This window comes from Lampetra planeri, chromosome 1 (assembly GCF_965212315.1).
Source record: "Lampetra planeri chromosome 1, kcLamPlan1.2.h2, whole genome shotgun sequence".
In the NCBI taxonomy this organism is placed as follows: Eukaryota; Metazoa; Chordata; class Hyperoartia; order Petromyzontiformes; family Petromyzontidae; genus Lampetra; species Lampetra planeri.
Window position 1 is genome coordinate 33,493,493 of NC_136107.1, and position 26,564 is coordinate 33,520,056.

At 44.0% G+C, this 26,564-nt stretch overlaps 2 protein-coding genes and 2 non-coding genes across 4 annotated transcripts in view; 2 read left to right on the forward strand and 2 right to left on the reverse strand.

Moving 5' to 3' along the window:
- Positions 1-14,392, forward strand: part of MYO15A (myosin XVA) — a 126,693-nt gene extending 112,301 nt beyond the window's left edge. Inside the window, exons 59-65 of the mRNA XM_078592867.1 lie at positions 592-688; positions 4,224-4,384; positions 5,035-5,168; positions 5,896-6,029; positions 6,672-6,805; positions 8,242-8,382; positions 9,615-14,392. Coding sequence (XP_078448993.1) covers positions 592-688; positions 4,224-4,384; positions 5,035-5,168; positions 5,896-6,029; positions 6,672-6,805; positions 8,242-8,382; positions 9,615-9,716 — 903 coding nt within the window. The 3' untranslated portion in view covers positions 9,717-14,392. The remainder of the gene's footprint in view (positions 1-591; positions 689-4,223; positions 4,385-5,034; positions 5,169-5,895; positions 6,030-6,671; positions 6,806-8,241; positions 8,383-9,614) is intronic.
- TRNAR-CCU (transfer RNA arginine (anticodon CCU)) lies at positions 412-484 on the reverse strand. Its single transcript has one exon. It is a non-coding gene; the product is annotated as a tRNA-Arg (tRNA).
- On the reverse strand, positions 2,103-2,175 carry TRNAR-CCU (transfer RNA arginine (anticodon CCU)). The gene has a single exon. It is a non-coding gene; the product is annotated as a tRNA-Arg (tRNA).
- A 2,800-nt stretch (positions 14,393-17,192) lies between the features above and the next one.
- ALKBH5 (alkB homolog 5, RNA demethylase) lies at positions 17,193-26,358 on the forward strand. The gene is made up of 4 exons (XM_078599180.1): positions 17,193-18,213; positions 22,190-22,270; positions 24,260-24,415; positions 26,056-26,358. The coding sequence occupies exons 1-4, from the start codon at positions 17,246-17,248 to the stop codon at positions 26,225-26,227; spliced, it is 1,377 nt and encodes a 458-aa protein (XP_078455306.1). The 5' UTR covers positions 17,193-17,245; the 3' UTR covers positions 26,228-26,358.
- The last annotated feature ends 206 nt before the right edge of the window (positions 26,359-26,564 follow it).

Below are 26,564 nucleotides of genomic sequence, written 5' to 3' on the forward strand. Positions count from 1 at the left end.
TATGCTGCATGATGAAAACCTGGCTTATGTAAAGACTTCTTAAATAACCTGACAATATTCTTGGTTCTTTCGGTAAAGTCACGTAGAAGGGAGATAATAAAATAATATAAATATAAAACAATACAAATTTATATTATTTTATTATCTCCCTTCTACGTGACTTTTACCGAAAGAACCAAGAATATGAATCCCTGCAGTCACGAAAGCTTTCAATCAAAACCTGACAATAATTATTAAAATTGATATGTATTTCCCCCTTTCGTCCTGTCTGTTTCATAAATGTTGATAATTGTCACCAACGTCGACTGATTTTAAACTCTCTTCTATAGGCACAGCGCCATTTTGGCTTTTCATTATCAGATTCGTAAACTTGACATCTTGATGTTTCAAAATGAACGGCTTTTTCTCAGCAACCCCAGGTGGGACTCGAACCCACAATCCCTGGCTTAGGAGGCCAGTGCCTTATCCATTAGGCCACTGGGGCTACACATGATTGTAAGGAAAAACACATTCATTCTGATCCCGTTACACTGAAAATCACACTGCATCTCCTCCCTGTTGATGGGTCGTATGACGATTTTGCATGTGCAGACTGTGCAGGATGTGATTGAGGAGATCTGCCAGGAGATGGGGCTCCACAGGCAGGAGGCCCAGGAGGAGTTTGCCATCTTCCTTGTCACCAACAGAGGTGAGTGAGACTGGGTCCTATCCCATCTTCTTGAGGCATAAACGGAGCCGAGTTAGGGCCTTTGCCAATTTATACTGTTTCAAAGGTTGTAACTACATATTCTTAGGTTTTTTCGGTAAAGTCACGTAGGTAAAAAATTTAAATTAATAAAAGTAAAATAAAGTAAAAATCACGACGTTTCGGAGGCAACACAAGCTTCCGTCTTCAGGTGGAACCGTCACAGCACGCTTTTTTTTTACTTGATACAGCAAGCGTGCTGTGACGGTTCCACCTGAAGATGGAAGCTTGTGTTGCCTCCGAAACGTCGTGATTTTAATTTTATTTTTAATTTTATTTTACTTTTATTAATTTTAATTTTTTACCTACGTGACTTTACCGAAAAAACCTAAGAATATGAATCCTTGCAGTCATGAAAGCTTCAAATCTAGAAGTTGTAACTACAGTTTAGAAGATATATTTTTCTGATCAAAGTGATATTTGTTTTAGTGATGTCATCAGGAGGTTAGCAGATTATGGCCGAGCCAGTTGACCATTTGATAGTTGTTACAGAGGTTCACGGTGCCAGCCCCGCAGACCAAATAACAAGGTCAATTTGAGAAAAATATATACCACAATGTTTCCCGATTATCAGCCTTTCCTCCCCTCAGGGTTAGTGATCAATGCTACCTCACACAGGATTGAAATAGTGCTGAATTTACTCATGCTCATAGGTGGGCTGAGAAATTATGTGAGATGATCCGTATTAGTTTTTGGGTAAGACCACTTCGTGTTTTAATGGTGAAAGTATTGTCATTATCTGTCAACCATCTGACAAGATTGTCACGTTTACAAAGATATATATTTTTTTATATTAGTAATAAAGCTCATAACTGGTGGCATATTCGACATATCACTCAAACTGCAATGAAATTCGTCAGGTAGTGTAATCGGAAATTGCCGTGGACTTCGAAATGCTAAGATAGCAGCTTTTTTAGATGCCTTCAGATACCTGAAGAAGCTGAGAGATGAGTGTTGTGCCCATGTAATTGTGGCGGGTTTTTCTTCCGTGTAATCGATTATTACAAAGTTACACAAAATTGATATCGTAATATCGTGAAAATTTATATAGTATTGTGAATTTTTTTTATCATAGAGCATTTGCAATCAGTTCTCTCAAACATTCCCGCGGATGTAGCGCATGCAATTACCATGGTGGAGCAGGATCTTAAGTGTAAAATTGTCCTGTAGTTGCTAAAGCCAAGCGCTAGGTGTCAGTATTGGCCGCCCACAACCAATGCAAACTAAATCACCTGAAATGTTCTCCAAATAGATTTAGAACATCGACAACTTTTTATATTTTGTACAATATGACATTTAAGTCATCTGTAACATAAAATGTTGTTTTATAAAGAAATTATTAAATAAAAATATCCTTTACCCCAGGTGGGACTCGAACCCACAATCCCTGGCTTAGGAGGCCAGTGCCTTATCCATTAGGCCACTGGGGCTGCACATGCAAGGAGTTCGTTCAGTGGGCCTTATATACATACCACGTGGACGTTAGCAACATCGTGATTTCGTGGCATTTCAACTTGTGCGCATTTTCTCGTTCACATCGCATTGTTTTCAACACAAATGTGAAATGTCTTGAAGAGCCTCGTATCTTAAAACTGTGACAGCGTCTATAACACACACCTTTTTACTGCAGCTCACAACGCGTTCCAAATACTACCCAAAGCCAAATTCTTATTTTGTCAGCGACATTTCCACCTGCCGAGTTTGGTGCGTCGATTTTTGCGAGAGGCTGCGTGAAGCGAACGATGCGATCTCTGAATGTCTTTGTGCCACCTGAAAATAGCCCCGAGCCCCTAGGGGGCATCATCTCCACTACGAATGTGGCGTCGATACCGTGGAGAATGATGCCACCTATGGGCCATTATCATTCACAACAGGGCACATCAATGTCGCTATGGATAATATAAAAAAAATTAACCCGTAAAAACAAAGTTTTTCACTATAAATCCTTTATATGCGTGGCATCGGTTTTATTTTATTATTCATTTCTGTTTTTCTTGAGTAAGAGTTTCATTTTTATCACATTGGTATTTTAAATTAAATATTAAAAAAAATTTTCCTAAAAAGTGGAACATTTTGGAAAAATTTATCACGAAAATAAATTGTCACGCACAACGAGTCTGTGTGCAAAATGTCAGCTCGATTGGATCACTGGAAGTGGGTTAAAAAACGACCGAAAGATTTGCACGGTCGTAAGCGCGCAAGCATGCAAGCAAGTGAACTTAATATAAAGGATTTAATAACTAATTATATAAGTCGACAATATTACATTTGTTTTTCACATCCCATCAGCCACACGGTATATCGGCAATACATTTCGGATTAAATATTTGTAAAACATGGGATTATTGGATTTTTTTGCCGGTTTTAGTTTTTTTGCCGTTTCGGATATATATTTATACAAATTTAATACCTCTAAATTTTTTGCGCCACACCATCACGAATTCGGAACAAATTAATTTCTAGACCAGAATTAGCGTTTTTTTAAATAAAAAAATGGGAACATATGCTAATTCGATAATTGGGATGAAATACCGTATTGTACACCCATGTTAGTCAGGGTGCCGTGATGTTTCATAAAGCTATGTTTCTATATTCTAAAACAGGACTGTATTTAGCATTAATTTTGTTTAATACGTGGTACTGGAATGGGAGATGTCATCGGCATCATCTGCTGGGCATGGCTTGCAGAAAGGGCTTCCTATCACGATGTAGAGATGGCCATCATTGTTAAAGAGAGCTAAGTACAGTCATCGTTATACAGCAAATCAATAGACGGAATTCACAAAGTGCTGCATATGAAGAGGAGTAACCTGGGCGTAGTGGCGAGTGAGTCGGCACTACGTTCTTTGAAAAATAGTTATAGATTTGTTTAAGTAATTTAACATAGTTGCACTGCATATTAAATGTATGTCTGCATTTATTTGAAAACAAAATCAGAAACCATCTCTCATTAAATGAACATGTATGATCAGCAGTTCCACTGCTGGATTATATTTTTTCCGCCTGAGGACGACCGCTTGTGTTGCGATCGAAACGTCGTGATTTATTTCATTTTACACCTACGTGACTTTACCGAAAGAACCAAAGAGTATGTACAATCACTCAAATTGCTCTACCCCAGGTGGCACTTGGACCCACGATCCCTGGCTTAGGAGGTCAGTGCCTTTATCCATTAAGCCACGAGGCCTTCACATTAGAAAAGGCGTGCAGGGGAGCTCATGTTGACACCACATGTGAAATCTCAATCTCCAATTTTATTTAAATTCATAACCATGGTCTCATTTGCAACAACGTTTTGGACATTTTTTTAACACATCTAGAATCACAGAGGGAATATTCGTTATACTGTCATGAAAAAACATAAACCACCCCCTTGGAAAGACGTACCATGGTGAGCCACACGAATTGGAGTTTGAGAATCCCTGCCTTTGTGTCTGCTGTAGCAGCAGCAGAGTTCTAATGGCTGCACTGTGTGCAGGGGAGTCGGTGCGACCTCTCCAGAAGAAGGAATACATCCTGGATGTTTCGTCCGAGGCCGAGAAGGTGGACGAAATGCACCGGTTCTGGTTCCGCCGCATCGTGTGGGTGCGGCCGCTGAAGTTCGACAATGAGCTCTACATCAGCATGCACTTCAACCAGGTGGGCTTCGCTGTCATCCCGACAACCGAGTGTGTGCACATCGCAGCATGGGAGGCTGCCTGGTGGTAGGAGGTAGGGTTGTCACCTGTGCTCGTTTTGTCAGGATTGATTCCTCTGTTTGAGGTAGCTGTCTTGACAATGTTTTTGTTAATTGCATAAGAATTACAATAATATTCCCAATGCTTACCCCGAGCTCTCATACTCTGATGGTGCATTGTCTTTGAGTTGTGCGCCTTTTGGCGTCATCTGGTCCAACCCATGTGAGACTCGGCTCTAAGGAGAGCTGTCTCGGGTGTGGACCAATCAACTTCAAGGACAGTGCATACATTATCAGAGTTATGTTTTTTTTTGCATTATGACTGCAGGTATTGTGGTCTATGCAAACATGACTCCTCGTAAAAAAGGTGTCAGTTTTGTTGGCAGATAAAAGGGTAAAAAACCAATTATCATACAATAATATGTAGTGCTCCCTTCTTCTGGTCTTCTGAGATGCTCTTCCCATGGTTCGTCCTGGTGTTTTTGTACCGCAGAGGTGGCAATCTGAGGTGGGAGGCATGGCCTTTTGCGGTAAACAATGATAATGATGATGACCGATACAAACCATTCCCTCTGAGAGATGCTCTGTCTCCTCCGACCGCTAACGTTGACAGATCCTGCCCGAGTACATGAATGGTCTGTTCCTGGTGCTGACCGCGGGCCGCATCGACGATCAGCTCACGCAGCAGGTGGCCAAGCTGGCGGCCCTGCAGCACCGCATCAAAGGCAGCGACTACCAGCCCACGCAGTGAGTAGCCAGTGCCAGGCGCACTGGGAGTGGCTGGGCTGGCCCAGGGTTGGGTTCATTGCAGAGGTCGCAACCGGGTACCCGATACCCGTACCCTACCCGATACCCGGCTACCCGTACCCGGCCGGGTACGGGTACCCGTTTGCGACCCTGGTGCGGCCGGGTACGGGTAGGCGTGAGTCACTGGTGAGTAACTGTTTGTCACTCATTTCCCAAGGTCTTGTCTCTTCTCACAATTCAATTTCCTAGAATCAACCCACCCGCGCCTGCAACATGGCTTCATCCCAGAGGTCGCAATCAGGTACCCGATACCCGTACCCTGCCAGGTACGGGTGTAGGGTACGGGTACGGGTACCCGTTTGCGACCCTGGTGCGGCCGGGTACGGGTAAGGAATCAAAACCCGTTTGCGACCTCTGGTTAATTGGAATGGGCCAGGTTAGGTTGGTTTCAGCGCACATCATGTGAGCTGCATAATGTTGATATACAAAGACTGCCTGTTTTTTTCTTTGACCGAATAATTGTGTTACATCAGTGGCACAGCTCAGCTCAGGCTTCTGCAGTGGAAAAATAACTTGGCGCCTCCAGAGATGCGTCAGGATGTCTTGGTACCTCGTCCGGTGCGGCTCAGTTCGACAGTGTGAAAGAGATACAAGAGATTTCCATGTTTGCATCACAGGGTGGCATGCCACGGTAGCGTTAACTCGGTGTCTGTTCTGCGGGGTGCAGGCGTGAGGTCGGGGAATACATCCCGGCTCAGGTGCTGCGAATGCAGCGGCCTCAGTCATGGCTTGGTGTGGTGCTGCAGCACTCGGCACAGGTGCAGGCGTTGTCTGCACATCAAGCTCGAGCGCAGTTCATGGGTGAGCAGCGCGCTTGAATGTGGACATGAGCATACACGCTCGCATATGCACACTCGCACACTCGCAGGTGCTGCTGCTGCACAAACTCATGCGCACACGAGTACACGCATAACCTTGCACACTGACTCGCACATACATAAGTGCCTCTGTACCCCAACTCACACATACACTTGTGCATGAGCGCACGTACACACACTGCACATGCTCCTGCATATGAACTTACACACGGATGCAAGGGTGCACACGCATAACCCTGCACACTGACTCGCACATTCGCGCACACACACACACAGGTACTTCTACACACCAAATGGTGCTCACGCAGACACAAACTTTTGGATGCCGACTCACACGAACAAACTCACACATAGACATAGCGAGCACCTATTAAGGCTGGCATGGTGTAAAGGAGATGGTATGGCCAGCACCACGCTTAAATGTCTGTATATCTCCAGTGCTGATGTGTACACACCACACTATGTATTACGGTTACATTCGAGTCTGGAAACGCTTTTGTAGAATGTATGTATGTATGTAGAAAATGCTGTACTGATTTTGGCAAAGTAAATGACGCAAACCCTTTATTGGTGCTTCGCCACGGATGAGTGACGCATGTGTCCGTTTTCCATGCACCGCATGCAGGACTGGCAAGTGCCCTCCCTCTCTTCGGGTCGGCATTCTTCTTCGTCCAGAGCAGCAGCAACACGGCCATCACCACCCCGTGCATCTTGGCCGTTAACCAGCAGGGGCTGAGCTTCCTCAACAGCATCACTCACGTAAAGGGCGCACCAAAGCCAGGGCTAGACACAGGGCTTCCTAGTCCCAGTCTTTCAAGAGTTCGTATTTCCGCGTGCGAGTCTGAGTTCAGTAGGATCCAGTAGCATCATGAGAAGCCTTGATATTTACACCATTGGAACCTCATTTGCCACAAGGAAAAATATGATAATTGTTTTTTTACCCTTTTATCTGGCAACAAAACTGACACCTTTTTTACAAGGAGTCATGTTTGCATAGACCACAAAACCTGCAGTCATAATGCTAAAAAAAAACATAACGCCTTTTGGCGTCATCTGGTCCAAAACCATGTGAGGCTAGGCTCTAAGGAAAGCTGTCTCGGGTGTGGACCAATCAACTTCAAGGACAGTGGATACATTATCAGAGTTATGTTTTTTGTTTGCATTATGACTGCAGGTATTGTGGTCTATGCAAACATGACTCCTTGTAAAAAAAGGTGTGAGTTTTGTTGCCAGATAAAAGGGTAAAAAAACAATTATCAAGCCTTGATATGTTTGATCTCAACTTTAAGCGCCAAGTTAATGGGTCTGGGTCAGGGCTGCCACTTTTTTTCTCATAGCCTGTACAGCCTAGAGCCACCAAAACAGGGGATGTCAGACCGTTTCTAGGAAAGGTGAATGAGAGTGAATTGAAATTACATTCATCTCAGCTTCCATGCTTCTGGAATTTGTCCAAGCATAGGTATGATTGGAAATTTGCCTGGGCCAAGTTGTAAAAGCTGTTTTGACCAAGCTCGGCAATGCTACAGGTTCGATGGGAATACACTTTGTTGACTTTTAATCTATGGGAATGCATTGGACTATTTTTTCGGAACTGGGATTTAGCCCACTTTTACAATTGACAACCCACTCTTACCAGTGTGGCAAAGTATGGTCAAATGGCGCCTACGACTCACACAGCGGAGGGAGGCTTTTATACAGCAGTGGATTTACAATCGGCTGCTTTCACCAGCCATTGAATATTTTACCATTCATGATAACGCAATAACTGGCATATCCGAGCCAAGCCAGGGCAGCACCTTCAAGGCACAGATGGTTTTCCACTGGCTATTTGCCGTGCTATATTAGAACCAAAATGTGTGGGATTCACAAGTTAAATGAATCTGGCTTGGGGCTAATCAGCAACAGGGTAGGGCTAATGATGCGTTAATTGCATGTGATGTTAATCAGTACACTGTGAGGACCTGGTGTCACATGTCATCTACACACATCTCGACTTGTTCATTGCCCGTGACATGGGCAATGTGGCTCAGCTTGTGCAGTGGATAAACAACCTGGCGCCTGCCTGAGTTGCGCCGGGCCGACTCAGCAAACCGCCTGGTGCAGCTTTGATTGTGCTGTTGAAAAAAAAGTACGATAATTCACTCCCCTGCCCATGCGCTGCGGTAACGCCAGACCTCGTGTTCCCTATCCTGCAGGAGGTGCTGGTGAGCTTCCCCATGCAGGAGGTGCAGTCGACGCGCACGCAGCGTCCCACACAGGGCGAGACCATCCCCTACGTGGAGATCATGCTGGGCAACCTCATGTCGCAACGCATCATGCAGCTGCAGCTGCAGCAGGTACACAGGGCACACGGCAGGGAGCGATCCCGCCACCAGCAGCATCAACAGTGCACACGCGTCATTGTGCGTAATCTATGGGTGGTGACATAGCCTAGCAATAGCACATTTGCCGCTTGTCACAGAGGTTCACAGTCCGAATCTAGTGGCCACCCTAATTAATACTGTGTGTGGATTAGCCGTAATAATACCCATCGTCCGCTTCGTGGTGAACGTTAGAGATCCCGTGACGCCATTCGCAAGAGTATGCCATTGTGTCCTGTTGTCATGGTTCCAATTGTGCAATATTTAAAGGGGAAAAAAACTACCTGCAAACTTCTCAATTACAATTTGCCTCCTGCATAGCAGTCATAACAGGACCCTCATCAAAAGAGTCATGATACTCAGTGAGACTTTCCTGGGAAAGTAAAATTAAATGTAATGTAACATTTATACACAGTAGAACTTCACCTATCCAACTCGCTGGGGACTGACTGAGATTGAGGTGAATATGTGTAAAGGTCGGATATGTGAACATCAATTGAAAATTACAGTTATATCATTCACACATTAATACAAAATAAAGCACATTTTATGGAAAATGCATTACCGGATTTTTGCAGTAACCGCATATGGTATTAACACATTACTGTGTATGAAAATGAAAGACATCTATTACAGGTACGGCATGCACAAGTCATGTACTGGGTGGGGGCGGTTAATTGTTCAGGGCGGATATGTGACAGATATGCAACGATGCACTCTACTTCTCCATTGGCAATGTAATCATTCACCTACTCCACGATTCAATTAATTGCCATTATTTGGTTTTATTCGGGGAATAAAAATAATCTGTCTCGTATAAAAAAGCATACAGTGAACACATGTTGGCTTGTAAAGGCAGTGTAATGTTTTGAGACCCTTGCTGGTGAATGGCATATGCTGCTCTCATCAATGCTGTGCATGTTGATGGTGGTGTTGTTGCTGTAGGGAAGCAGTAGCATAGTGGTTAGTCTGCCATGCTGAGAACCTGGCCAACCGAGTTCATATCCTGCCCACGGTTAACATCTCTGTGGCGATATCTGCTTCAGTCCTGGGCCTCCCCGAGGGTGACTCAGCATTAAAAGAGTGTCCGTGGCAGTGTGTGAGCATCAGTACTGGTGTTGGCCACATCACTACCTTGTGCGTCATGCCAGCCCCAACAGTTTGTTTCAGCTATACGAGCGATCTTTGTCTTTGTTGTCACCGTGTAGGGCATGGAGCTGTGCCGGGTGATCGCCATGCACCAGGAGATCCTCCTTGCTGCTCGGGAGAAGCGACACAGCCTCCCGCCCAGTGACATCACCATCCTCTAAAGCTGCCTTCACACTACTCACTTGCATCCGGAACAACCACGGAGACTCACACCTGCTTAGCAATGCCACCAGGCCATGCGAGCAGCCGCCTGTGCACTCGAATCGGAGGACAGAGACCCTTAATTGGCTGGCGAGGTCTGTGATGTGAGACGACCACGTGGGGCAGGCTGAGGTGGGAGTTTGGGCGGCTGATGAAAGGAAAAGAAAATGGCAACTGCAGAGAACTCTGGGGCTGCTGCTGGTGTTATTGGTGTGGGAGTCATCCAACACGTGACGAACATAATTAGACAACACACCACAAATACGATAACGTATAACAAAATCGTATAAAATAAAACCAACCGACACAATACAATAATTACAAAATATACTGTGCGGTATAATAAAATGAGTAATGAAACACCAAAAATAAAATAATCATCCAAGTACTCATTTGGACTTACAATGCCACCCATGCATCACTACCTGTGCACAGCATTCTTTGGACTGCTGACTTTGTAGATGGGAGGTTATGCTGGCCGGGGTGGTTTGGTTACCCGTCTGGTTACCCGTCTGGTTTAGTCTGGATACCCTCAGATGTAAACTCGGCCTGAGAATTCACAACCCTGGCACATTACTGCAACTATGAGCATTCTAGCCCAAAATAACCATTCGCATCATTATGGAAAATATAAGGAACAAAATAGATATACGCAGACAATATTTATCCTTCTTATTATATGTCTCTTCTAATTAAAAATAAAAGTATATCTAATACAACCCTTCAATCCAACAGATTTCTGGGAGTGCAAAATTGCAGCAGCATTGTTCAGTACATACAAATGGCGGACCGGATTCAACATTCAGTGTTTTATCAGGAGAGTCAGGACTGCTTGAATTAATGCTGGTGAATTTCCAGATGTATAGGTTGTGTTGGTGTTTCCCACAAAGAACTGTTAGTGGAACCTCAAAGTCACCTTTCAACTACATTGAAATTGATAATGTAATGGCTGGTTGTCTCAGCTTATGCTATGGCCTTATCGTGTATAGAGTCTGCATCACTGAGATATTCTGTTAGAACCCTGAGCTTTTTAGGTGCAATCAGACCAGATTGGCGCATATATATCGTGAGTTTGATGAACATCAGCCTGGTCAGTTATAGCTGTGCACTTTAACCATCATGTACATTTGAAGTTGCACTCAATTTGGTATGACCCAACTTAAATATAGACATAGGTATACAGACAGGAAGCACACAATTTGTCTACTTAAATATCCAGTGGGTGCTGGTAAGGGGGTCTATTGAAGCACGAAAGTTGTAGCGAAGGAAAGTACAGTAAATATACTTTGTCTCTTCCAGGGCTATTCCACCATAACATTCAGCACAGAGCTGTGATTGGGGAGTTATGTGCCTTGCAGTGGCATTGCTGGGCCTCATGCCTTGATGCCGATAATATGTATTTATCACAAGTAGGGTTGGCACTTGACCTTTGGTCTATGATATGTGTTTATTTTGCGAAAACTTGTGTCATTCTAGTACCCTGTCATTGACCAAGAGTGGTGTAAATTGGATGCGTGCACAAATGATATAAGGTAATGCAACAGGATTTTAGATTATACTCTTTGGGTCTATCGTTCAAGTCACGTAAATAGAAAATAATAGATCGCGACGTTTCGATCACAACACAAGCAATCGTCTTCCTGCAGTCACAAAAGCTTTAAATCAGGATTTTAGATTGCCATAATAAAACTACATCAACGTGTATGGGCAGAATACTAGAATTTGAAGCAATTTTGTCAGCAGATAATTTGAATAAGGTCAGAGTATAAAGATTTTAAAGAGTTTTTAAGATTTTAAACAAAAATTACTTTCACAGTTTCCATGACTAATCCCCTAACTCAGTGCACTTGTAAATTGTATAATATTCAAATCAAGCCTTGTTACAATGGTGCAAGTATTTAATACGCTTGCTCATTTAAAACCATGTTGACTTCCTCTGGGGTTCGAGGTTCACAATGTCGTCTTTTAAATGTTATATTAGTGGTGTATTAGGACTGTTAAATAGTAGGCTATGCAGCAGGGAATGCGTTTGTCGGTTTAATCAGAGAACATTATTTCTAAAGCTCTTAATTAGTCCTACATTCAATAATTGCTGTGGGAATCTGCTGCCCGTTTAATCAGAACAGTCGTTGATAGTTATCTTAAACAATCCCACAGGAATTAAATGCTGAATGCATAATTCCCATTATGCGTTTAAAACACCACAATGATGTTCACCTCCATGGAAACATAAATGTATTTAATTTCAGAAAATCTGGTTTGGGGCCGATGAGTGGGCCAATTCGAAATATGGCCATGGTCTCGCTCAGTCACTAGTTCATTCGCTTCTTGAAATACACAATATACAACCTCTTTATGATTCTAATTTTGCTGATTCATTGTCTTTCAATACAATAATTTCCAAGGCTTTCCTGAATTACTGTTTTATATCTGAAAAGTTATTAATTTAACACATATTGAAAGAAATGCTTTCATACTGGAACACAATGGCTTACTGTCGGTGACCTTTTATCATATTATCGTCCTCTGTGTAGTAGATACGTGCTTTGGTAATTTAGTTCTTTACTGTAATTCCCCACAAGATGATAACTTAATCCATGTAAACTGTCTCAGTGGCATGCATGCTGACCAAACGGCTATCCAGCCACCTGATGTAGGCTGCTATTTCCAGCATGCCCTGTATAATAGGTTTTGATTGCTGCAGACGACTGTGCCATGCCTTCACCAACTTGTGGATGCTGTGTCACTGAGTGTCACTTAATTTTCATGGCTATGCCATTTTGCCTGTATACTATGAACGTCAAGCTTAAAGTAAAGTATGAAAGTGTGTTGCATGCTTTGTTGTGCAAACCTTGGATATTTTTTTCACTACAAAGGGAATGACTAGTGTGAAGATCTGTTTTTACATAAATGCATTTTCATGATTTCATGCAAATATCACTTACATTTACTTGCTATATTCATAAAGTAAACAGCTCTTTGCTATATTTCATCTATTAAAATAATTCTGTCATTATGGGATATGAGGAAATATCTGTGTTACCTTGTAAAACTAACCAAAGCGTATTTACAGGATTTATACAGCACCCTTACCTAGCTGTCAGCTAGAAGGTATTGGGGTTTTTCCCATGATTTATTGCAACAAACTCTTCACATCTGAGACATTTGAGTGTACTCGAATACTTTATGTTGTGCCTTGAATACATCTTTTTTCTAGCTGCCAGGAATCTGCAATGAATGGTGAGCATAATATATTGTATTTATACTGAGTCTTGTCTTTGTTTTCAAATGTGTTTAAAAGTTATAATTAAACAGTGATTAGTACATTCAAGTGTGATTTTCCGGATTGGGTTACATGTAATAATGACAATAATTTTCATTTGTAAGGCAAATTCCTAGATCCCAATGCGCCATTTATTTTCTCAACAAAGATGGACTGGTTGACGAGAGCTTTGAGATTTGTCACTAAATGCAAGAGACCCTTTTAGAGTGGCATTTGCCGACTAAGTCAAGTGAAAGAAGCTCTTTACTCAATTGATCAAGGGGGTGCCCATTGTTGGCCCTTCAGGAGCTGAAGGTGCCCGCTGCAATGTGGGTGAACGCTTGAGAGAAGAAATGCAGCTCAACCCAGAAAACAACACTTGGATTGGTTTACGTTCAGCCCTGTAAACATATGTGTTAAATGGTTGCGTGTGCTGAATGGAAATTGGGCTATATTTGTGCTTGATGAAAATGTTTATCTGCTACATAGCAAGCAATATGCACCGAGACTAGTTTGCTGGCAGACAGTTATGAGCATGTTTCGTGGCATGCCAAATACATTATTTAGAACTTCTACAGGTAGTCGTTAATTTAAACAGATTCAAAGGTTGCAAAATGCAGCTTTAAAATATTAAAAAAATGATAGCATGAAGAAGGTAAACATGCGTTTAGGCACAAATGTAGCCACATGACCTGATAATTTATATTGGTTGTGTGCATTGTGTGAGACCGTCTTTGTGTGACTGTTCCTAGGAATGTGGCTGTCATGATTGGCAACTAAATGGGATTTTATATTCCCCACACAGATCCCATAGGATATATATATAAACACTCGTTAATTGGTTGAAAACATCTCAATATATATGCACCGTTCGTGTTTGCGGATTGCATAGCGTTGTGAGATGCAGTTTGCATGGATGACGCTGTATTTAATAACACGAATTCACGGAATGCATTTTGCTGCATGTGTTTACAATATAGAATAAAGATGTACACTAGCATGCGGAGTAAATATGTAAACTTGCGTTTTTACATTTTTTACTTGATTGACATTACTTTTTAGCGACTTAAGAATGCATGCAGCTTATAGGCAACAAATAAATATACTGTATCAGCAACTATTAAAGTACAGTCCTGTAACCGTGAGTGCAATAAGTTAGTAATATTCATGAATAATATAATATTAATATTGTATAATATATTTACAGGTAGACGGGGTTTTAAAATTCACATTACACGATACTGTCATGTATTTCGTAGTGTAGGTGCAGTTAACATGAGTAATAAACACGTCACCTTTCAGCCACAGTCACTAGACATGTATAGTTTTTTTGTATACAGTGGAACCTCACTAAAATAAAGTTTTAAATAACAATTATTTTATTTCATACACTCGTCGGAGGTGTGTGTGTTTTTTTAGAGTTTTTATTATCGGAAGTTATTTTTTATGTAAATATGTCCATGAAAACAATACAATATTATTAATAAGCTGCAGGATGCAGGTATAGCTAACTTTAGTTGGCTAAGAATGTATGGAAATGTAGTATGACTAGAATGCTATTCATTCGTTTCTTTTGCAATGACATCACCACTGTTACAATGTTGCATTGTGTGTGGCACACGAGTAGAGAAAAAAGAAGGAAGAGGCCAAAAACAGCTTAATGTAATGTTAGCGGTGTTTAACTGTATTTAGTAAAAACTGTCTTAAATTGTATTTTTAACAACACTGTATTTAATTAGCTGATCAAGCACAGTATAGTGACTGAACTACTGTAGTTTATATCAGCTGGTAATTCCCATTAACCACGTTTATGCTTCGTGTTGTAATGAGGTTCTGCTGTATGTGCAGTTACATCTCAGGCTGTTCTCCCTTATATGAAAATAAACGTGTATCTGTGAAAACGGCAGCTGCTGCATTTTTAGCAAGCGTTTGGTGGCCTCAGAACGTGATCAAATCCACACATGGTGTGCCTCGATTTCAGCAACACACAAGTCCACATGGTGGAGCGAGATTGCAGGCGGCGAAGTGGCTGTTAAATTCATAACTGCCAAATGTCCTACTGTTACAATCAAGCAAGTCGCCCTACATTTAACCTAAACATCACATATATTTGTTTTACTCTAAAATTATTTGTGTTAAGGGGCCGACTCTCTCAAACCAATTGCGTTCAAAAGAGCATTACTTGTAGTTTTTATTCATATTCTTGGTTCTTTCGGTAAAGTCAGAAAACAAAAAATAATAAAACAATAAATTGGGAATTATTTACAATATACAGTACATATACAAAGTAAATGATGCGTGTTCAGAATTAATATACACGACTGTACAGCACGACAATGACTAAATGCATCCCATTTCAGAAAGCTAAGCAGTTTGAGCCTGGATAGTGCTCGGTTGGTATCTGTCGTCTGCTGTGATGATGTGATCTGCATCGTCTGCTTGTGCAGACTAATTGCATCATTGTGTGCGTTGTGCTGTTTAGGCACGACGCATGACCTACACGACATTGTTATACGAGCCGAGCCAGCACGGGGCCCTCATGGTACGGGTGGTTTCCACTGGCCAATTACCGTGCTGAGCCAGAACCACTCAACCCCTTATTAGTTCCTACCTTAACACAGACCAATTCAGACCTTATTGGTCACCCCGTGCCCTTATAGATATCAACGTTCATCCTACAAAGTCCCACCACAAGGGAGAAACACAAATAGGCTATTGTTTTTGCCCGTATTGAAACAGCTGTACACCGCATAGACCTGAAACCTACATTTTCCTGTACAAGAATACGGGTAAACCATATGGGTTGACAGCTATGAAAACGTGCTACTCTGGCCTCACATGACAATCTGATCCTGGGTTGATAGCTATGAAACCGTGCTACGTTGGCCTCACATGACAATGTGATCCTGGGTTGACAGCTATGAAACCGTGCTACGTTGGCCTCACATGACAATCTGATCCTGGGTTGACAGCTTTGAAATCGTGCTACGTTGGCCTCACATGACAATGTGATCTTGGGTTGACAGCTATGAAACCGTGCTACGTTGGCCTCACATGACAATGTGATCCTGGGTTGACAGCTATGAAACCGTGCTACGTTGGCCTCACAGAACAATCTGATTCTGGGTTGACAGCTATGAAACCGTGCTACGTTGGCCTCACAAAACATCTGATTCTGGGTTGACAGCTATGAAACCGTGCTACGTTGGCCTCACATGACAATCTGATCCTGGGTTGACAACTATGAAACCGTGCTACGTTGGCCTCACATGACAATGTGATCCTGGGTTGACAGATATGAAAACACGCTACTCTGGCCTCACAAGACAATCTGATCCTGGGTTGACAGCTTTGAAAACGTGCTACTCTGGCCTCAGAACAATCTGATCCTAGGTTGACAGCTATGAAAACGTGCTACGGCTGGCCTCACATGACAATGTGATCCTGGCTCGGGGCCAAGCAGGGCTAAAATTATGCGTTGCGTGTGACGTCAGCGGCACGGCTCGGCTTCTAAAGTGGGAAAACCCGATCGCCTCCAGAGCCGTGACGGGGTTCAGAGTTCAAGTCACGTTCAGATACGGCCACACTCAAAAAAGAGACAAAAAATCGGATAGACCCCAACCGGACGAAAATAATAAACACAGCCCTCACAAACACTGCGAAAAATACGTTTCACGATGGTTTATTGTTGTTGTAACTGTTAGTGACGACATGTAATTTAAGAAAACTGGGAATCGATAATGGACACGACATCGTGCTAGTTGGAGTCGAATCGTTCCGTGGCACAAGTTGAGGGGGAGGGAATCGAAATTGGTCATTAATCGGTCGGTGTTCGATTCCTTCCGCTGTTGGGTCTAGAATCGAGTTTTCCCCAATAACCCAATCGGAATCGAATCGCCACGCTTCGCTGCCACGGTAAACGCTGCGGAACGACTTACCGCAATCTCGCGCCGCCGCGATTGGCTGCGCGCGAGCCCACGTGCGCGCTGGCGGACCAATGAGAATGCGCGAAACGTGCAAACGTGGGAGGAGCCCAAATAAACCCCGCCCGTCGGTTGTATTTCGTAGATCGCATGGACGGTGCGCGGCCCGTGATTGGCTCCTGCGCCGCCGGCACGTGGAGGCGCTCGTCCAATGGCTTGGCCAATGGGACGCGCGAGCGCTGTGGGAAATGTAAAGAGGCGTCGGGGCGGGGCAAGGGGGGGGAGGACGCAGCACGCGGGAACGATGGCGGCGGAGGCGCGCGTGTTCGGGGACCTTCGCGACAAACTCCGTCACAAACAGCAACAACAACAACAGCAGCAGCAGCAACAACAGCACAGGGGCGAGCGCGACGAGACTGACGAGCAGCACGAGCAGCAGCAGCGTAACAAACAGCACGAGACAGCCGCCACAGAGCTGGGCGAGCGCGGCCTCAAGCACGGCCGCGACGAGAAGGAGGCTCCTACTGCTGCTGCTGCGGCGGCGGCGGTGACGACGGCGACGACGGCGGTGGCGGCGGCCCGGGCTCGAGAGGCACCGCGCGGCGCGGACAAGCAGCAGCAGCAGGAGGATGAGCCTGCGGTGAAGATGGAGAAGGAGGTGATCGAGCACGACGCGGAGCAGGAGGAGGAGTGCAAGGCCGTGGACGTGTCGATGGACGACGACGAGGACGGCGACGACGAGATAGCCAAACTCGTGCGTACGGGCGTGCGGCAGGTGATCGCCTTCTCCGCCGCCGAGGTGGCGCGCATCGAGGGCCGCATCGATGAGGTGGTGCGACGCGGCGAGGCTGGCGCGCTCCGCACCGGCACCGTGGACCGCGCGCCTCTGCGCGTCAAGTACTTCTTCGGCGAGGGCTACTCGTACGGCGCGCAGCTCGAACGCCGTGGCCCCGGTCAGGAGCGGCTGCTGCCTCGGGGCTCGGTGGACGAGATCCCTCGCTGGGTACGGGACCTCGTGATCGCGCCCCTGGAGCGACGCGGCGTGTTGCCCGCGGGCTTCGTCAACTCGGCCGTCATCAACGATTACCTGCCCGGCGGGTGCATCGTGTCGCACGTGGACCCCATTCACATCTTCGAGCGGCCCATCGTGTCGGTGTCTTTCTTCAGCGACTCGGCGCTCTGCTTCGGCTGCAAGTTTCGCTTCAAGCCGATACGCGTGTCCAAGCCCGTGCTGTCCGTGCCCGTGGCCCGCGGCTGTATCACCGTGCTCAGGCGAGTGCGGGACCTGGGCGGGGGGGGGTGTTGTAGGATGATGCTTTGACCACAATGCCACCTCGACAGACTGTTATTGTGTTCACGCTGTAATTCCAACTTATGCTGAAAGAGGACGTGATAATTGTTTTTTTTACCCTTTTATCTGGCAACAAAACTGACACCTTTTTTACGAGGAGTCATGTTTGCATTGACCACAAAACCTGCTGTCGGAATGCAAACAAAAAACACAACTGATAATGTATGCACTGTCCTTGAAGTTGATTGGTCCATACCCGAGACAGCTTTCCTTTGAGCCTCGTCTCTCACATGGTGTTGGACCAGATGACGCCAAAAGGCGCACAACTCAAAGACAATGCACCATCAGAGTATGAGAGCTCAGGGGTAAGCATTTACACCATTGGAACCTCATTTGACCGTTGCAAAATATGATAATTGTTTTTTTGTTGCCAGATAAAAGGGTAAAAAACCAACTATCATATTTTGCCACTGGCAAATGAGGTTTCAATGGTGAAAGAGGACGTCTTGATGCACCAAGGATAGCAAGCTGTGTGCATGCAATGCCTCAGTGGTGTGTCTGCAAAGCAGATAATATTTTAGTTTAAACATTGGAAGGGGCAAGCATTATGCTTTTACCAACGTTTCAAAGGTAATCCACCGATTAAGGCCATCCTGAATGGGTCGGAGCTAATGCAGAGCCAGCACTGGTGAGATTGTATACACTCTATTTAAATCCTGGTCAATCACAGATTAGACCCAGTTATTGTGTGTAGCAAGTTCATAGCTTTACACATGGCAGCGCAAAATGAGTAAAGTCACTTTAATCTGCCCCATAATTGCATGCTTAAATGTGTCAATACTGCACACATTTCCTGAGATAGTGAACCACCCTGCACAACGTGGTTTCTTAAGAGAAGCATATTCCAGAGATGTCTGCGGCTGTTGGTGATGTGATGTTAATGGACGGAAAGCGAGCAAGGATGGGGTTTAGTCGCTTGACATATGTAGTGTCATTCAAATATTGATACAAATTTATAAATACATGAGAAAAAAATGTAAGCAAGCAAAGTGGCCGGATTTCATTGTGGTCAGTTCGTAATATTGATTTCCGTCATTGGACACTTTTTTATGCAAGAGATTGCCAAAGTGGCCTGCATGCTAGACGTGTGAATTGAATGTACCCATGTGTTTGCTGTTGTCAGTTTGTAACATTTCCTGTAACTAAATGGTATACAGGGCCCTCAATACTGGGCGTATTCTAGGATGGGGTGCCCCAGTTCATCAATTTTCTTTCCAAGACTACATTTCCACGAAGACCGAATGTAGCCCATTTACATCATGTGATGTATAAAGTATGTTACTTACTACCGTTTGTTTAAGTTTCCGCTAATGTGGTGTGTTTGGCCTGCACATTGGCGTCACGCCTCACTCACCATGCTTAAAACTGCTAAGATGTTGAGGATTAGTGTTTGTCTTCTCTCATGGACAGTTGGTGTGAGTTGTAAATACACATTTCTGGTATAGTTAGGGATAGGTGGGACATTTTGTAGTTCTTTCTAAGAGGAGTGATAGGGATCATAAGGTGGTTTTAGGTGCATTGGGCTGAACCACAGTATTGAACAGGCAACATGAGGTATATACATACACTGAAATCGATATGTAAGTACCTCCCTGCAGGAGAAACTAACAATAATTTTGCTGGACTGGAATATTTAGTCAAGAAATCTGCGGTCCCAGTTGTCTGGGATGTCTTAGTAAGCAGTGGGAGCTCGTGACGTCGGTAGGGCTGTTGTGAGTCGTGTTATTGGCCTTCCCGTGAAAGTGATAGAACCCTTATCTACCAACGGTAGGCATTTATAAACTATACGAAACAAAACAGCACTCAAATACTGTCCTCAAGACCCTCAAGTCCACACTACACACACTGCCAAAAGCCTAAAGAACAATTAAATATCAGCTGACACGACTCAACAAATTAGCCAAGGCAACCAAGACACCGTGTCCTGTACAATAGCGGTCACATGCCGTCGTACACCCACCCACGTGGAGGCCCGTGACCTGCTATATTTGCACAGTGCAACCTAGCGTTGTGACATCGTCAGTACAGCCATGGGCGCCTTTTCGCCGCCTCAATGGGTCTCAACCGCGTGGCTAAAATACGATCGCAATGAACGAAGGGAAATCTCTCACTCGGACACCTTCACAGCCGCCCCGAGACCTCCCCAAGGCACATATCAGACTGGTGTTGCAGCGGTTTCTGATATGAACAACTTAAAATGTTATCTTCGTTAGGCAATTCACGTTAAAAGAAGCATATATATGAAAACAAAAATTAAACAACAAAACTATAGCAAAGTATTTTTTATTAGAAAAATTATTTCTCATCTCCAGCTGCTTGGTGGGGCGGCTCCCCCCAACGGCCCTAATGAACGAACTGCTCCTGCTAGTAAGGGTGGGGTGGGGGGAGTCTTTTTTTCGTTTGAAATAGTTGTCGTTTTGGTGATGGGTCCACATGAGCAGAAGAAGACTACTTGGGGTCTGCAAGGGAATACGACCCATTAAGGGCATCCACGCAAATGTCAAAATGTAAAGCCATGTCATGATGAGCGTGGCAGGTGTTGGAACAGCCGTCATTTTTTAAATCCTTTATATTAAGTTCGCTTGCTTGCTTGCTTAGGACCGTGCAAATCTTTCGGTCGTTTTTTAACCCACTTTCCGTGATCCAATCGAGCTGACATTTTGCACACAGACTCGTTGTGCGAGACAATACATTTTCGTGAAAAAAAATCCAAAATTTGACACTATTTAGGGGAAAAATTTAATTATTTAATTACCAATTGCTTAATACTGGCAGACAATCATCTGACCCATAGGTGGCAGCCATCTCAAGCCAGAGGACGAGAGGACTCTAGCTGCCACGCATATAAAGGATTTATAGTGAAAAACTTTGTTTTTACGGGTTAATTTTTTATGTCCCCGAGTAATCGACGAACACCAACAATGAGTTGCAGTATTGCAATTTGTTCTTGATGAATTGACCTGAATTGACAAGTTTGCCGGCTGTAAATGAAAACGCATAAAAAAAATCCCTGCTCATGCTTGCCAAAAGCCAGTGGTTTTTTTTGGTGGCATACAGCTTCTTTGGAATTTGTTTATTCAGAGAACAGCAGGTTAAGCCATAAATGCCAACAACCAATAAGTGAGGTTGCTTTTCATGATTCCATTAGGCTGTCCGGGAAGTAAATGTGTAATTGCTCTTGTCACGGAGTCTATTTCTGTGGAGGTAATGATTTTAATTCACATTCTCATTTGGTAATTAGTGTGAAAAATTTGTCATGGGGTGCTTGCCGTCTGCTCTAAAGTGGATGTTAAACTCCTGTCACTCAGTAAAGTCGAACATTGTGTGGTAGTCATTTTAGAAATCCACCCTTAAATTTATTAAAAATATCCTGCATGTCTGTGGTATTTAAGACTTTATTTGCGTAACTAATTAACTGTCATGTAAAATACTATTTCACTCTTAATATGGTAAAACCTTGTGCTTAATTTAAATGCACTTTTAATATGGCAAACCCTTGTGCTTTAAACGCAAGGAAAGGACCCTGCAAAATAGTCTCTCGTTGTTTTGAATAGGAGAGTAAATTTCACTGAGCTTTCCCATCGTTACATACTCATCTACGTTTAGTGATTTAATTCGTGCATTCATTTTCCCTTCCGTGCATAAGCAGCAGCAGCCGCCATTTGGTGCAAAGTTGTGGTAACACATTGCAGTACCTGTGGGGCAGGCTTGTTGAGGTTTCATAGCAGTGCAAAGGTTCACTGAATCGACAGGATGCATAAATTAAACGTAGTTCACCATTTTCACATGTACTGTATAGGACTGTAGACAGTGAGAGACAAAATTGGACAGCTTTTAACCGGCCTTGGGGAGGGGAGAGGCTTATATGTGGGCTCTCTGTGCCTTATCTCGTTTCAGTGGGTATGCTGCGGATGAAATCACGCACTGCATACGTCCTCAAGACATCAAGCAGAGGAGAGCTGTCATTATCTTGCGCAAGTGAGTGGATGTTTGAAATGTGCAACAAATGTCTGAGAATCTGCTGGTGGGCAAGGTCAGGTTTGCTGAACGCATAGAATAACTACGCCGGAGAGCCTCGGAGAAACATGACACAAGCCGACTGAATTTGCTTAATTACTCCTTTTTTCCTTCTGCACAGTTTTCATTACATTGTGGCACCCATCACTGTAGTACACCGAACAAACAATTGGATGCATATTCATACGCTGTAAGTGATGACATTTTCAAAATAGTTTTTGCCTGCATCTAGGCCAAATGTGCCCAGATACCTTGTAAAAATAACTCTTAAAAAAACTTCTGCAAGATGTGTTTTTTTTAACGATTTAAATATTTTTTTAAATTAAATATACAGGATAACAATTGCTTCCTCATTGTCACATGGTCCGGTTTCATCAGATCTCATGACCATTGAAAACACAACGCTTCAAATGTATTAAGTTTTCCCCACCATGTCCCCGCCACCCACGCCAAGACGCCTTGAAGGAGCCATTGTTATTCACTGTTTATTATAGATACGCGTGTATAGCCAACACCCATGTGTGCGGTGAGTGTGAGATGAACACAGTTGGTGCGGTCCAATTTCCTTGTTGAACATCCCCCAGGTCTCTGTGTTGGACTCGCCCATCTTCTTTGGTATTCTTATTTGGCCAGAACTCTGTGTTTTGAATATCTCAGCCGTAACACCATTAATACCAGTCTTGCGCAAAGCTTCTGTAGCTGAGGTAATTTGAGAAAGTGGACCATGGGGTTGGTTGTGGATTGACGAAAAGGTTGTACATAAGAGGTATTTTTTTGTACATATCATAGGATATTTTCACCGATTTAAAACTTTATAAGCACTTTGGTGTTTTGTTTTTGATTTATAAAATTTAGTTTTACAAAAGCACTCCAAATCCGCTTCTGCTCACCTCATTTCAGCAATTTGATCCCTCTTACATCACTAATTGCTGGAGGTATATATGCATACATATACTCATGTGTTTTAACAGTTGTCCTAACACTTTTTTAATTTGCTTAGCAAACTTGTTGCACGTAACTTTGTTTTACTTACAATTATCTGGAGATCCACCTTTGACGCTTTCTTTGCACATTTCTGCATGGATTCATTTTAATTTGCATTCGATATTATAATAACGATGGCATATGACCTGACTTATGACGTAGGGATCATAAACATGTACACTGCATAGAAAATGGAACAAAAGCTAAAAAGTGTGCAAGGGAGTATGGAGAAGTGGATGTGTGGCATTAGACTGAGTGACATGAAGAGGAACACATCAGTCGGAGAACAAATGCAAATTAGAGCTATCATTGACTTAAGAAAGTGGGCTTGGGTAGGACACTGTCACCTGAAGGGATGATGATCGAGACTAACAATGGAGTGATGGACAAATGGGGATACAGGCACGAGATGCTCATGAGATGAGCTCCTATTTTGGAGCTAGATGAATTGAGGGTTGGCAACAACTTTGGCAAGCCTTCATCCAGCAGTTGATAGATCGTGTTTGATAATGATTTTCTTCACTTTCATCGGTTTGAGCCATGTCTTCATTTAAATGAAAATGCTTTCCGAGTGCAGTAATGAAATATTCTTGCTCATGAAATACAGTTTGTGCCCAGTTGTTCTGATGCTTTAACTGGTCTAAAATGTATATCTAAAGTCCCTACTAGGGGTAGTACTTACCTATGTACTGCAATCTGTGAATCAACTTAGTTCTGACACACTTTGCGGGTATCCTATGTACTATAATTAGTCAAAACAAGATTTTATTCATTGTGCACAATACATCTTACCCCACAACATTTACTCAGGTGGTTCTGCAAGCTTCATCTCTGAGGCTTTGTAAAATTACCTTTGACATAATAACTGGACATGTCAAAAACCACCAGGTAGTTATGTGCTATTGTATTTTTGTCTACTTTTTTACGCCTTGTGCAATCTTTTTGTTCGTGCATGTTGCCTCCCAGAACTAGGGATGATGCGCCACGGATGGACTCCCTGGCCAACCATCCCGCACACCCACTGCCAGCCCAGCAACCCCACACACGCCACCCCCATCACCAGGCTGAGCCCCGCAAGCGCAAGACATCGCGTCGGAAAGCGGCGCCACATGAGGCACACTGGTAACTACTTGCAGTTTTCATCTGCAGCAATAACTTGCGTAATCTTCGCATGTAATAATGCCCAGATATAACACTGCACACTTCTGTACGGCCAACTAACCAGATGCTACCGTACACAGCTTGGCTTCGCTGCTGTGGTACATTATACAGAATATAAACTCAGTGGAAGCTACAGACATGCAATGGCAATCCATGAGTCGGATTTTCAAAGATGTCTCCAAAAAATGTCAACCCATAGTGCGTGCAGAACTGGAAATGAAACCTTAGACCCTTGCCGGAGTGGCAAGGTGTTAACTCCCTCGCCTGGTATGCAGGAGGTCATGGGTTCTATCCTGACCCTGATGCCTGTATATTTGGAGTTTGCATGTTTTCCCTGGTTGTGTGGATTTTTCTCCAGTTCTTCCGGTTTTTCCATCCACATTTAAAATCCACATGTTTTGAGATGATTTGACTGCTATAAATGTTCACATGATAAACCACTTCCTTGAGATATCATATGTGGCAAGGTCACTTCTGAAAAACAGCTATATATATCAGTGGGCCTTACCTGGTAAAATAAAATTAATTTAGTTTAAATAGTTGAGTTCATTCCTGCAGTACGTCGGCACGCATGCACAATTAATTTTATGCACAATTAACTTGTTTTCTGTTACTCATACGACGGACACATAATTTAATTTGCAGTTACCCTGATTATCCATGTGCGCGTTATGCAATTTGTAGATTAACTGTCCTTGGCCTCTCCTCGTCTAGTTATGCGTTGTATATAGCATTGTGCTACATCTGACAGAACCTATGTGAGAGACATGCCCCTTGACTAGATTCAAACCATGACATGCAGGGTACCGTGCTCGGAAAAGTGATTCCTCAGCAGACGTGCCAGGCGCAATTGGATGATCGGCGAGGTTTTGGCCTTTGGCAGCCTCACCGTCACCGAGTGATAGTCTTGGAGGCCCCAGAATGTCTATCGTGGGTATTTCTGGTAAAGGAGGTGAAGGGAGGCTAATATTAATCGTCTTCTAGTTGCTCCTTTATAGAGTTATGCTTGCATACAGTCTGGGCTGGAGAAAAAAGGAGCAGATGGGCAGTTTGCCTTGGGCCTCAGATCCAAAGGCCGCTTCAGAAACGGCCAAGGGGGCCTAAGAGGGAGTCTCACTTTGCATCCTTTTCTAGGCGTCCAAAAACATTTTGGCAGCCCTGCACTCAGATGCGACCACACGTGCTTCCGTTTCAGGAGGTTAGAGCACGTTTAAGGTTACAATTAGCACATAGGTTTTTAGAGCCACTTGTAATGCAAGTGTGGTCTTCCAGATGAGGCCGCATATTGAGCGTTGATTCTCTGAAGCTTTTGCATCATCAGGAATTGGAAGGACAAAGAACCAAGCAGAATAGCGGTAGTGACTAGCCAGTCACTATCCAATTATGGGAATCCTGGGGCCAGCAGGCTAATTGGAACCATTCAGACAACATTGAAGGTTGAGGTGAGATTCCTCACTTGAACTCCTGAAGATGCCCACAGTAGCGTGTGGCGAAATTTGTACCCTGCAAGCCCCTTGGATCTGCAGCACGTGTTTGCTTGTAGATGTGTGCGGTCGCTCTGCTCTCACGTGGTTCACTCAGCGTCGCCGTGCCTCTCGCAGGCCCCGCATGCTCGAGATGGACAAGGAGGAGAACCGCCGAGCGGCGCAGCGCAAGAGTGGGCACCGAGCAGCTCCGGGCAGTCGCCCCAAAAGGGGCGATCCATTCGCTCACTCGGGCAGCAGCTCGGATGAGGGAAGCCCCCTGCATGACGGCAAGAGGCGGCGCGTATGAAGACGGAGGAGGCGCGCGCATTGCTCATGGCTGGTGGGCTGTGCAGTGGCATTGCAAGAAGCCCCTTTCGAGCCAAGGACGGGACAGGTTTGGCCTTATTTGGCTTAAGCGTTGTGCCCAGGTAGGTGGGTGGTCACGGCTTCTCTACAGGATAGGAAATGGCATGCCTGATCTTCGCCCCTCGTTGGCAGCAGTTGGTACTGATACATAATAGATTATGCTCGTTTGAGCAACTACAGCACAGGGTCAGAGCATGAGGGCTTTACAAATGGCATGTGGAGGGGAAATGTTATTGGAGCTTTTGATACAAGTTTTGAGTGTTTTTTGGATGATATTT